At 39.4% G+C, this 14269-nt stretch overlaps 1 protein-coding gene across 2 annotated transcripts in view; it reads left to right on the top strand.

Annotated features, from left to right (window-relative positions):
* SNCAIP (synuclein alpha interacting protein) overlaps positions 1–3601 on the top strand; it is an 84201-nt gene extending 80600 nt beyond the window's left edge. For both annotated transcript variants that reach the window (XM_085213456.1, XM_085213455.1), the window contains one exon: positions 3038–3601. In XM_085213456.1, the coding sequence (XP_085069582.1) occupies positions 3038–3043 (6 nt within the window). In that variant the 3' untranslated portion in view covers positions 3044–3601. The remainder of the gene's footprint in view (positions 1–3037) is intronic.
* The last annotated feature ends 10668 nt before the right edge of the window (positions 3602–14269 follow it).

The raw sequence follows: 14269 nt of genomic DNA, 5'->3' as shown, positions 1-14269 counted from the left end.
CCTCCAGTACCCACAGTGTGTCCAGGCCCATACACAGCCATAATCTTGTCCTTTTGTTGGAGCCATCCCATAGATTTTGCCAGCTGCTGTAATTTGCTGTTGCTTTATGTAAACTCTTATGTGAGCAGAGTGCCAATTCCCCTAGCGCAGTAAGAGAGAGTACAGATTGGCTGCAGCTGGCCCCCCACGTGTTGCCATCCACAAGGCACTCTGATCCACACACCTTGCCCTGGAGCTGCTCTACTTCTCTATGCTCCCATGGCAATGGAGCTATGGAAAATCAGAGTAGGAAACAAGGAGTGTGCACTTAGAACTCAGCTTCAAGGTGCAGTTATTGTACCCAGAGATTAGGACAGAAACGGGTAGATTGTGTGCCAGATTAAGTGGCACAAGATTTCTAAAGTTCATGTAAGAACCTTTTGCTCTTCTCATAAATCAGAATGCAGGCCTCTCAGAATTTCCGAGCCAGCCTTTGTGGTACTCTTCTTTAGGCTGCTGCATGCTGCCCTCTACCCAGTGAAACTTAAGTACTGAAAAATCATCACCCTCAGGTGTAGTGCCAGTCCTAGGGTGTGTTGGGAAGTCTGTATAATTGCCATTTTAGAAATGTTTTTTTAAAAACAACCATTCTGGAAAACAGTGCAGTTTTTGGTGTTTAAAACCTGTGCAGATAGTTATATTCAGGGGCTTTATTACTGGACACAGTCCTGAAATTGTTTTAACACTTGTGTTTGGGATTTTATTAGTATCTTCTGAAATCTGAAATTGTTGTGCAAAATCTGCCTAGAATCAAATGATGTTCTTGTCCACCTATTATCAGGTTCTTTTTCTTCAGCTTCTGTTATTTAATTTGTTTTATTGTTTCAGGATGTACCCAGGTACATCCAGGCTGTGTAGCTTATTTTATTCAAGTTGGTTACAATAAATAGGAGGGAATAATATCAGATTTTCTAGAGTCCTTTTGAAAATTCAGACACTCTATTTTTCTTAAGGTTCTAGAGTAAATTTGAGATGTATGAAACATCTTATGACATATTTTCCCCTTTCAGAAGGAATGGCTGGTTGCTTATATATTACGATGCCAAGCAAATGCTTGTAGTTTTTTCCATCTTTCATGTATGCCAATAAACTGTTTTTTTCTCACTCTTAAACTACTGGAAGATCTGCATCATATCAGTAACTCACCATATCAATACAAAGCCTCTTATTAGCTGCAGCTATCAGTAGCTAAAATTGCCTCATACATCAGGATCAATCAGCTGAATCTACTGTTGGGTTTCTATCAGACAGTATGCTGGGCATGCCTCTAAAATAGCAAGTGGATCTAACCTTAAAAATTTCTCACTGCCACTTCTAGTGCTGAAAAAATTCCATCTTCATCCCAACTGTGAGTTCTAGGAAAGAGATGTTTATCTCTACATCTAAAAAAACTAGTTGTGATTCAGACTAGTACAGTGTAAAATCACTGTAAAAATAATTTAAGTCTTGGCCCACAGGATTTACTGATGTTCCTTTCTGAGTCATTATGAGTGTGTACTGGTGTCTGTTGCATGAGAGTATGCTGGGTATTTCTGTTCCTACAGGCACCAGAAGGTACTAGAAATTTGGTCAGTAATTAGTAGTATTGGTAATATATTTCCCTCAGGACAGCGGGTGAAGTTGTAGAAGGCATATTTGTTCATCATGGTTGCCTGAAGGCAGTAGAACTAGCTTAAAGAAACTCTCATTGAGATCACAGTGCAACTGTAAGGACAGCAAAATGAGGTCTCTTGAATGCCTGATGCCAGTCTTTCAGCACTACAAACCTCATTTAATGCAACAGTTAATTGGTACAAATTATCTTAGCCCTAGAAATCATCCCTTCATAAGGCTCCATTCTTAATACTAAACATATGGTTGACAAGAGCAATGCATGCTAATTGCCTGAAAGTTGTTATGGCAATAGGTTAAGTGCTCTTATTTGACATCCTTAACTCAGCCCTACCTCCTTTAACTCAGTTCTAGTGGTGATTGTAGACTAGAATAAATTAAGGCAATATTCTAGTTTGCAAGAATCAGGCTCACAAATTTCTATGTTTAAAACAAATGTTTTGTACACAACCTTGCTATTTGGTACAGGTTTTTAACCATCAGGGTTTGTCCTTTGCAACCACTAACCAGCTTGTCATGGTTGCATTGTAGGAGCTTAAATGCAATATTTTCTGAAAAGGAGACATAACTTCATTGAAAGTTGCCTTGGGCTGGACACTTGGTCCAAAATCCTTCATCTGAAAGGTTAATTGAAGAGAAGGAGAATAGGCTGGGGTCTCGGAAGAAGGCATGTGGAAAGGAACTGAAGAAACAGCATTTGGTTTTCCTGCCTTAACTGGAATAATAATATGTACACAATAGATAGATTCTAAAATTAACTATTTTTAATTAAAGTTACATATGGTGGAAATGAGATATATTGTAGATAAATAATTATTTTCTGTGTATGTAATAAAACTCATAATTGTTTCAACTATTACCTAATTATATTGTTAAATGTGATGTAGTCCCAGTATTAAAAAGAGGCATGTTTTCACTACTTCTTGAAGCAGACACATAAAGTAATTCCAGCGAGCTACCTTCTGTAGACTTCCTTCCATGTAGTGTAAGGAACAAACACAACACAGGTTCTGTTTGTTTCAGTGGATCCTTTCGTCTCTGTATTGCTACTGCCTGAAAAATACAAGAGGTTTTAGACATTCTGTCCATTATTTCCAGAATATTTGGCAGCATACTAATTAGTGTTCTGGCTTAAAAAGCTCCTCATCTTTCTATTGCTTTCCATCTTTGAGTGCAGAATAGGAGCTACATGAAAGTCAGTAATAATCTATAGTATTAAGAACTAATGTGTGTAGTACCTGTCTAGATAAATAAGTTAAAAAAAAAAAAAAAAGTAACTTAGAGTTCAGTATTTGCAAATTAGATAAAATAGGGAAAACAAGCACAAGGCAAATCCTTCTATATTGTTGGTGTCACCATGAGTAATTTTCTTCTTTTTTCTCTCCAGGCATGATAACATCAGTTGGAAAAGCCAGAAGTCTTACAGTCAGAAGAGTTCAGAAGAGACAGAGCTGCAGGAATTCTTCCTCTAAACCATATCTTGTGATGTCTCACTTTGTTTGAAATGCCAGAAATAAATCCTTTTGAAACACTAATACGAGACAGATCCCTCACCAGCAAAACAGCAACTGTTAGGATGCCTTAATTCGTAGCAGTTAGACCATATTCAAAACTTTTTTTATGATATATGTGTATATGTAACTTGTTTGTAAACTGTACTATGTAAAGGCATGGGTGAGCAAAAGCAACAATTTGAGAATTGCTGTGACACAGGCAACCTCCAAAATGTTGAGCCACAGGACACATTTTGTACTTTGTCTCTTGCATGGATATGTTGTCATATATCTTTTGTTCCCTTTGTCAATGAAATATGCTGTCAAAGTTTCAGCCAGGACTCTGCCTGCTCAGCTCTTTAATGAGACAGAGGCAAAAGCATTGATTCAAGTAAGTTTTGTTTGTTTTTATTTCTACTTTTTGTAAAAAGGAAATAAAGACACTGTTAAATAGAAAACGCTAAGTTTAAATATTTCTTATACTTCACTCTTTTAAGCTTCAGGTGTTATTTGTCTTTTCCAGATACATTTGATAGTGAGGCAATATCCAGCATCAGAATTTCAATACAGGCATTCATCTGAATGTTTATTTAGTAGTCCTCTTTCAGACTTAAAAAAAGCAATTTAAAAAAGCATAAATGCAATTTTAAATTACCGTTTATTGTTGCTTGCCAAACACTGGCAATATGCTTGGCTCACCAAATGACCATGACCACGCTCTTTCAAAGCTGTCACAATCCTTTTATTGAATTCACTTGGAACCTTTTGGAGAAAGTAACTATTCAACATCTTATTGAATTCATTTTGTTTCTTGTAAGTTATCAGTACATCCTGTGGTTGTGTCAAATGCAGTGCTACATCAAAAGCAGGCTAAGAAGCAGCCTTCAGCTGAAGCATTAATATATATCATTTGCTTTATTATGATTATATTGAGCCATTTGAAGACTAGTGTGGTTTGATGAGGAAGATCTACATATCTGAGAATTTATTTTCGTGGCTGGGAAGTTGAAGGAAGTCTGCCAAATAAAGTCTTTTCATGAAAAAAGATGTACCACGTGCTGAAATAATGCCAATTAAATTCCTGCAATTACATAGCTATTAGGTAACTAATATGGACAGCTAAGAGGATTTTTATGAAGAACAACGGAGTTACTTCTTTGCAATTTCTTCTGTCTGTTTTTCACTGCGCTTTTAACTTTAGGTTTCCTTTCTAGTTGATGAGAATACATAGAGGCTTCCTGAGTGTGATTCATCCCACCTATTTTAGATACCTCATTTATAGGTTTGCCAGTCCTATCCTTCCTATTGCAGGGGAAGTGGAGTTAGCAGAGCTATTGGAAGAGTTACTTAGAGGTTGGATACCTGTAGTTAAATGATAGGCAGGTCTCTCTTTAGTCACTCTTCAGAGTGATGTCATGGTTGGCAATGCAGCTACCATACACTAAGATGACCAAATGCCCCAAACACATTACTTTCAGCTTTTGGACAAGCACAGACTACTATTGGACAGAACTGAGAGATCAGAAAAAAATACGACTTGAAATAACAAGAGCATCCCCTTACAAAATGAAATTCCAAGTTTCTTTCCACAGTTCTTATCTGTGACTTGGCAGCACTTTGGTTTTTGAGCTAAAGTAATAAACCTAGCACTCCAGCTGACCTGAACTGTGTTGTTTAAAGAAATAACCAAACCTCCAAAAATATCTGTCAGCCGGGAACAGCAATGCCTGTAACCAGGCCTCCCATCATCTGTGTGTGTATAAGAAATCTATATGCAGTGAGAAGAGACATATGCTGCAATTGCCTGTGTGCTGAAAGAGAGCTTAAGGGAAAGAAATCCTATATCTGGTGGATGAGCTCAGGACAGGTTGGTAATCTGTGCCTTTGAGAATGTGATGAGCACTGACTGTGGTGATGCAATGGCAGAAGTGTGGGTTAAACAACGATTTCTGAGGGAGAAACATGCATCTTAAAAAAGCAAGCACACCACATGTTTGAAAGGTCTTAAACCTTAGCAATCGTCTTTAAAATTAATCACCTGAATCTTTTTGTCCAGCAGTGGGCAAAGGCTTCAAGGACAGTTTTCAATCCTAAAGAACTCTGTGCTGAATGAAATGTAAAAGCATGGTTAGTGATCTTGAGCCACTGGAGATCAGTAAAGGCCACTGTAGCTATTTAATGTCTAGTTGTAGCAGGGGATAAATCTGAACTGTGAAAGGATTTGAAACAGACTAAGGTGTAAATACCATCAATGCTGTCAAATCCTGGAAGAAAGAATTGGCTGGATGTGACCAGTGGGAGTTTAAGATTCACCTACACTGCTGGGCTTCTTTCTATGGAGGGTCCTGATATACAGCAGGCAGTGAATTAAGTTACACCAGTACTGTAGGTCAACAGAAGAATTGTAAATGAGATAGGATCAAGGCGCCAAAAGACACTGAGTGTTCCTGGTTAGAAATATCTGTAAGGTAGCCACTGCTGAGTCCCAGATAGCTCAGTACAGCTGGAAGGGCTTGGGTGTTTGGAGTGAGAGCTTCACATGCTGCTTTCCTTCCTCCCCTCTGCTCTGAGCGCACTTGGCTGCAAAGCTGTTGCTGACTTGATGCAGCGTGAAAAACAGTGCCTGCAATGTATTATCCCAGGAGAAGGAGAACTCATGTATAAACTGCTCTTTTTACTGTTCCTAATTTGTAGATTGTCTCCTATCTAAGGCCTCAAAGCCTACACGTGGTACACTGTGATGTCATTCCTATCAGAGAAATGCTGATTCTGTGATCTTCAGCTGGCTAAAGTGTGTGCTGTTTTTATATTTGTATCCTGAGTAGCTATAGAATCCAGGTGCCGTGACTCCTGTTTGGTCTATAAACCTCCAGGCAGATCCCATAGCAGTTGAAGTCAGTTGAAGTCAGGCTTCTATCAACAGAGCATTAACATTTACAGAGTTGATCAGGGGTTTTTCAGCAAACATCTTCAAAAAATAATCAGTTCACCACAGCTTTCAACAGCAGCACAAAGCCTGTTTGATTACATTCCTTGTCAAAAAGGCTTTCCCCTGCCCCTTGGGAAATTTCCAGTCAAAAGGAGACAGTGAAGTCACTTGCAAGTGACCACTGTGCATCACAGTAATGCTGTATTTGTGGGCAGCAAGGGCTGGTCTTCATATTCACTCACCCACAGCGATTGCAGAACAAGACCTCTGTGTGTAAATCCTGTAGACGATGAATAGGGCATATCATAGAATCATAGAATCACTCAGGTTGGAAAAGACGTTAAAGATCATCGAGTCCAACTACAACCTAACCATACTACCCTAACTAGCAACCCTCTGCTAAATCATGTCCCTGAGCAACTGAGAGCAGTATATGAGAGCAGTAGTTAATTTCAGTTTCACACTGCACGGCTCTCAATGTTTCTGAAGAATGAAATCATTATCCAAAATGAATGAAAATCATTTGCTAAGAGCCTTGTTTTTGTGATAGGCTGATTGGTTTGTTTGTTGCAGGTGTTCGGGACGGACAGCATCTGGATACAGTATGATGACTGCAAGCATGGCACTTTATTTCATCAGTGGAGCACTGGACTGTGCTTTGTTCTGCTTTACTAAAGTAGCATTTTAGTAATATCTCATTTGCCCTCCAGTCTCCAGGGGCAAATGCACCAGTGTACTAGATTGCAGATGAATAAAATAACTACATGTGATGTAGCTGGTATATGGACAAGGTAGAAACAAGATAGGAAAGATCAGATTTAGTGAATGAATGAAACAATCATTCAGAAATCTTGTAACATCAGACTGACACAAGATTAATGGCATAACAAAATATAAATGACAGCAGAAAAACAAAAACAAAAACACATCCCAAATCCTCTTACTTATAACAAAATGGTAACTGTCTCAGATTCTGCTGAGAGGTAATTCATTGAGTGTTTTATCACCTGCTATTACAGCAATGTCAGAATATATCCTGTGGCAGGCAGGAATTACAGATTGGTGGATGGATCTTGTGGTGGGACAACTTTTCTCTGCTGGTAGAGTAGGATTCAGCTCGTACCACAGAAATTATTTTTTACCTTTTAAAAGCCTACTTGATGAAAATTAGACAGAAAGGATATGAAAAATGTAGTTTCTGCATTCATAGCATCGAAGTGTCAGGTTTAATTGTCTGTCATGAAGTGGTTCCTCAATGATAAAACATTTTCTCAAATTATAGGACATTTCCTATTGAAACATCAGAAATATCTTTCTAACTGTACGTCAGCCCAAGTATACCCTCTTACATACTAGCTTTTGTATAATCCTTTTTCATTTCATAAGTGCATTTTGGGGTTCAAAGACTAAGTCTTAAGTAAGTAGGTAACTGTGCATGAGAAATAACACAAATAGCACATGCCCTCTGACCAAAATGACTGTCAAACATAAAAATTTATTGAGTATTAATTGCAAAAGTAAAAAGAGTCACAGCATTGGCTGACCTACAGTTCATCCTCTGCCTCTGTGTCACAGATATGTATCACTGTCATATCATTTTCTTGCATATACCAAACATATTGCCTTCCTTTACCCATTATTTCTTCATTATATTGATCAGTAAATGCATAACTTTGACCCAGGTATCAGAGACTGCAGTCAGGACAAATAGCACAGGTTCTTAATGTGCCACATAACCTCTTCCAAATAAAAATAACATGAGACATATGCAGCATCCACCATCTATCTCCCTTGTATACATTTAATAATGCATTTCCATCTTCCCAGATACCCCAGCTTTTGTAACTTGTGCTCTTTTTGTGTAACATATATGGACTCCTATAAATACCAGCTCAAGACATCTGTTTCCTGAGTAGAAGGTTGCTCTTTGTCTTTGACATCTGTGCAGCCACTTCCTTTCCCACTCTAAATACTAGGTGTTCTGGTAATATGCTTACCACCAAACAGCATGCAGCAGGAAGGAAAAGATTTATTCTGGGTATATTTGGGAAGCAGATAAGAAATCCAGAGGCCATTAGAACACTGAGCTAGCTTTTAAGTAACTCTCGTCAGTCAGTAATACTGCTCCAAGATAAGACAAAATAAAATCATATGGGTCTGAAAGGGAAGAGGCCTGAACATACAGTTGAGAATACAACTTTACATGTAGATGCATAGAGATTGCTGTTAAACCTCAAAAACCTGCAGAGTAGGAGCTATATCACGTGTTTGGCAATGCAGAAAACTGTCTGTACCATGCTTATGTGTCTGTGCACGCATGCAAAGAGATTAGACAGCTATTTCAAAGTACTATGAGTAGAATAAGATGATCTTTGTATTTTACTTTTAATCTGTGGGTACAGACAGCAAACTTTGAGGGATATATTTAACAAAGAAGCACAAAACTGCACATGTTAAAACATAAGGATATAATGAAAACAAGTTATTTACTGGAGGAAATAAACTAACATAAATAAATTCCTCCCAGTGTACAACTAAATAGTAAGCTGGGAGTAAATTGCCTTTCTGTGTTGCTCTATGCATTGTCTACCATGTGTAAAACAAGCAGCAGTGAATATAGAACAAAGGGGATGGAGGTTACGTGTTAGCAAAACTTTCTGCAAGTAATGATAGCACCAGAATCAATAGCCTGAGGGGGAAGATGTGGGAGAGTTGTAATTGGAGGACCTGAAGAACAGGTGGGAGAAACAACTGTCATAAGTGACATGCCAGAGACAGCCATGAGAAATGTCATGGGGCAGGCAGATGAACTCAGCTGACCTCCTGAGATCCCTCTCAGGCTGCTCTCTTTTAATGGGTCTGTGATTAAACAGTGGTAGAATCAGCATAAGAGAGGAGAAAACCATTGAGTCTTTGCAATTCATGCCTTTTGTAACACTGTCAAGAGAACCAGTATTCTGCCAGAGGTTTATGATATGGCATTTATTATCTGAGAACACTGATCAAATAATGCCCACATATGGGTTTGCTAAGAAATCTAATAGTGTTATAAATTTAGCTTTCCTTGAAAATGTCTGCCTGAATTATGACAGCTTCTAAAACAGGTTTCTGGACTATCAAAAAAAAGCAAAAAACAAAACAAAAAAAAAAAACAAAACAAAACAACAACAACAAAAAACAGGTAGGTTCCTTTTCCTAAGGGCAAGGCCAGTTTTCACCGGATGCCAGCCTTGTAAGCCATAAGAGAATGTTTTTGTCCAGGATCCTGTTTTCACTGTACACATGGTAGTAGAGCAGGAGAAATGAAGAGAGTGATCACTCACTGAGAGTGGTGCAAACTGAGTGATAAGGAAGTGCCTCCAGCAGCACCTGAAGTTGCCCATTTTGATGAAGAAGAGCTGCCACTGGCAACAGGAGCAAATGTGGGATGGCAGAGTGCCAGACCTGGTGGTGATCCTGGTCCTGTATCTAGCCCATTTCCCTCATTTCTTATCCTTGTTGCTGAAATGAGGATTCTATATTTCCTTTGCTGGAGGTTTACATAAAGAATCAAGACACAAATATCAATTAAATAAATACTACTACTCTCAGCAGCATGGGGAAAGGTTGAGTTCTTGGCGTGGAAAGGGGTGCATTGGCAAAGGACTCTTGCAAGCCAGACTTGCTTTAGCTTCCGGGAGAAGAGGACCACTGAATTGCATCAACAACAGGTGCTTCCCAAGGCATTCCTGCCTTTGCCTCTGCAACACTGCCTGAACATCCACAAGGCAGCAACAAGCAGCATCGTGCCCTTGTTAGGCTGGTTTCTTGCCAGCTGCCTGCTTTTCTGGAGGTGGGAACACAGCCAGTGCACAAAGCAAGAGCTGCATTGTGGAAGCGTGTGCGTCAAAGAAGCTGTTAGTGCTCCTGATTTTTCAAGGGAAGAGTTTGTAGAAAGCAATTGGGTAAGTCTGCTATGCCAGTGCTCTTGCGACCTTGTCTGATGGTGTGAGCTGCACTTCTCTGTCTGCTATTGGAGTTGGGGCCTGGCTTGCTGATATTGCTCAGGCAGACCACGTGTGGCATTGTGCAAAAGGTTGCTGGCTACCTCCAGGTCCTGTATGTACCTGGGCAGCACCAAGCAGACCAGGGACATTGCTCTGTCTTCTGGAGGGTGAAGCTGGCCATTCCCTATGAGAGGCAATGAGCTACATCTGAGAGAAAAGAGCTGCACCCCAGCACAAAGCTTGTGGCAGCTGTGGTTCAATGCATTACTTCTTCAGGTGCTTGATAATGAGAATACCTTTAGCCCACTGTTTTATATGATGCTACAGCTCATAATTGTACTTGAAATACATAACATCTTAACAGTAGGAAGAAATCTCCTCTCAATACTTTGCCTATAATTTTTCAGGTGAAAAATTCATGAGAAAGCATTTTCAGTGAGGACTGTTTTCAACTAAAGACACTTGGAAGTCTTGCTCTCTTGAATGCATCTGACTAGCTTGTTCCTTGGCATCCTCTTTGCAGCTTCTTCTCTGAAGCCATTTTCCCTCTCTACTATGAGACAGATAGGAGACAAACCAGTGTATTTAAGGGCAATTCTAATTCTAATTCTGCGAAAGAAAATTGCCTTCCAGTGACATCCAGTGTCCAGTGGCAGCACTGGAAATTGTTTTCACCATTTTTCTGTGGAACTCTATTATATTCTTACATACGTAACAGTACTGAATGCAGATAGTTAAAACATACATTAAGGTGTTAAAAGACACCACATACAAAGAAATTCACAAATTCCAGCTTAGGTATCAACACTGGATTTTATTCTGGAAATTTACACTGTGTTTCCATGAACAAAGATAAGTAAGCACAGCAAGAAGCCACAGTAAAAGAAACAGGAGGAAAACCATTTTCATGCTGTAGCAATAAAATACAAGCACTGTCCCTCTTTGCATTTTATTATACTTTTAAAACAACTGTAAAAACTGCATGTTTCTGGCAGCATTAAATAGACAAAACATCCATATGGGGATCAGTGTTTATGTGTTCCAGTGTAATTTGGAGATTTATTTATAAAAGTTCATTAGTAGAAAATTAGTAATGCTATTGATCTCCAATTTTTTTTAATTTGGGGGGTACAGACCTTTGCTCCATCTTAGAGAAAAAAATATTGTCATCTTTAACAAGGTGTTGTTCATCCCTTTCCTGCCCTTTTCAATAGGAGCGTGATTTCTACTTCAACATAAGACTTCTAGGGCAGAAGATATGTTTGTTTAACAGATATGTTATTTGCTCAGAACAGTGTTTAAATAGGCCTAGGCCATATCCAATGGCAGCTGAGAAGAACAGAGTTTGGTGTTGATTAAAACAAAAATAGGTAAATCACTTGGAGTTTTCCAGTGCATGATACTCAAGCGACATGTTCGTCCTGTAACAGCATGTTTTAAAGCTGTCAAAGGTCACCAACTCCTGGGTGATGAGGGAAGTCAGACATGGGAACTGAATGAATTTATTTTGAGAGTGGTGAGAGCACAGGTATCCAGAAACAATGGAACTCCACTTCTAACAGAGGCTGATTTTTACACCTCTACCAGTAGGTAGGCATTCTTCTATATAAAAAGAATTTAAGATGCTGCACAGGTAAAAGATACAGCCTATTAAACTAGCAGGTGTTGTCTGGTATACTGTGCTCTTTGTATGCATTTCTGTAGCAAATTGTGTAGACAATCATACACTGCACATTCAGAAAAATTGTAGCTTCAGAGTGTGAAAGTATGCAGGGCAAGACGCTAGTGAGCTGCATAAGAGATATCTCAGGAAACAGTTTTCTTAGGATCCAAAATTTTCCTAATGATATAATTAAAATTTGAATCAATACAAATTTGGAAAGAAAAACTCTTTTTAAAAGTTAGATTCAAACTGTGTGGATTTAAGCTTTATTTGGAACCCTGTAACTGCAAAGTCATGTCAATAGTATGACCCATCTGCAACTATCCCTATAGTATTAGCTTCAGGTCAGCAGCCAGCTCCAGCCTTTAAAGTACAGCTTTGCAGTGTGGCCCAGCTTCTTGCAGGAAAGAATGATAGGAGCCTATTTCAGTAAATGGTTGACAAACTACTACTGCAGGGACTGAGATGCCAAAAAGTCATGGGCAAGAAGGTGGACCTTCTTTACATCTGCTCTTCAGAAGAATTGTAGAGATTGGAAGGAACTCCATTAGCTACAGGCCTCCAGCTAGACTCTGTGCTACTGATCACAACCCTCTGAGCTCTGCCAGTCAGCCAGTTCTCAACCCACCTTACTGTTCATTCATCCATTCTACACTTACTAACTGGCCTATGAGTAAGCCGTGGGAGCAAGTGTCAGAAGCCTTGCTGAAGTCATGGTAAACAACACCCACTGCTCTCCTTCCATCTACCCAGTCAGCCACAACATCATAGAAGGCTATGAGGCCGCTTGAGCATGATTTTCCCTGGTTGAATCCATGATGACTACTCCTGATAACCTCTTTTTCTTCCACTTGGTTGGAGATGAATGTCACAGCCACAGGTGGTGGCCATGGGTACTAAAGCATCACTAGGACTGGGAGATGGGAGACTGGGGCTGGGAGATGGGAGACTGGGGCTGGGAGATGGGTGCTGAGAGATGAGTTCTGGGAGATGATGGGAGATGGGTGCTGATCTCTGTTTGCTTCTGGGCAGTGGAGGGAGAAATGAGAGTAGCTGCAGGTCAGCTGAGGGGAAGTTCCCAAGCAGGAATCAGGAGTCATCTTTTTTTATTTTTTAATAAAGTGTTAATACAATACTTTCATAAACAACACAGTTTGACTAAACTTCTCAGTTTGCAGGTACACACACAGTTGGAGTGCAGCCTTCTGATAGATAACTCAGAGGATGTCAGAGACTTTTTCTCGAATGAGAGGAAGCTGCTGATAGTACAACTGGTGCATCTACATTATTATTTGTTTCGATGCTTTTAAACTAATAAGTATGTCAATTTTGATGGACAGAGAACCAGGGGAAAACACATCCTTTTTTAGTAACCATGATTCTTGTCATTAGGAAGATAATGTTTTTCTCAAACAGGAAGATCACCTCTGCCCAGGTTCCAGGGCCCAACACCTGACAGGAGGTGAGGTCAGGTTGTGGATGAGGAACTCAAACCTTCCCTGCTTCATTAACCAAAACAATGATTTAGCGATCTAGAGTGTCAATTACTTCTGGGAATAAATAAATAAATAAATAAATAAATAAATAAATAAATAAATAAATAAATCTGCCAAATAAGAAACACGGTATTGCTCCTGGCAACTGATCTGCAGATCTCAAAAGCATCAAGATTATCTGGCTGACCAAGGCTAATTAATACCCTCTGCTTTCTAGAATCAGGATTTGCTAGCTGCCTACATGGTTAAATATCTCTGTTCTGGTTTCCATCTTACCTTATTGAAAGGAAAGAAGAAATTGGCAATTATTGATTTGCAAATAGCTGGGCTGTCAGACACTGTTTTTCACTGCACTCTCCCTTAGTGCGAGTACCCTGATACATCTCAGAGCAGAACCAGCCTTTAATGGCCAGCATAACGTGGGCAACAAAGTACCCTGTAATACAAAACACATGCAGGAAATCTGTCATTTCTTGTAAGTACATATCCACATTATGGGAGGAATAGAGTGCTTAACACTCACTTTAGCAGATACAGTACCATTTTCAGCTATTCAAACACCATGATATAAAAAGATCTTTAAAATATCGGCGGGAGGGGGGGGGGGTAAGGGGGAGGGAGAAAGCTTTCAAAACATGGAATTGTTCTCTAAGGTAACTAAAGTCATTTAATGAGGAATTCTGTTCTGTTCAGAAAAGAGCTTATGTGTATGGCTCTGGTCTTGATTCATTTTGGCTATTGCAACTGTTTTAATTTCAGTTTGGAAAAAGCCACTCCATATGGCAGTTTTATGAACCATTTATTTTTCAGCATTGAAGTAAATGCCATTTGTGAATCGTTCTGGCCAACAGGATTACCTCGTTGTTAATTGTTTGGATTTGACTTTCTCAAAAGTATTTCACATTTAAGAATAAGCTTATACAGACAAGAAGGCACATACTGGCCTTCTGTTCCTCCATTTCCCCTCAGATTTGCTAGGTTTCTGCTAGTTTTTACGTGGTGGGTAAAGTGTTTGCAGAAAGTACATGTTTTCATCCTGGTGTAATGTGAGC

The sequence above is a fragment of the Meleagris gallopavo genome, chromosome Z (genome assembly GCF_905368555.1).
Source record: "Meleagris gallopavo chromosome Z, MGAL_WU_HG_1.1, whole genome shotgun sequence".
NCBI classification, from domain to species: domain Eukaryota; kingdom Metazoa; phylum Chordata; class Aves; order Galliformes; family Phasianidae; genus Meleagris; species Meleagris gallopavo.
Note: the sequence above shows the minus strand (reverse complement) of the source record. Positions and strands in the feature narration are given on the sequence as shown.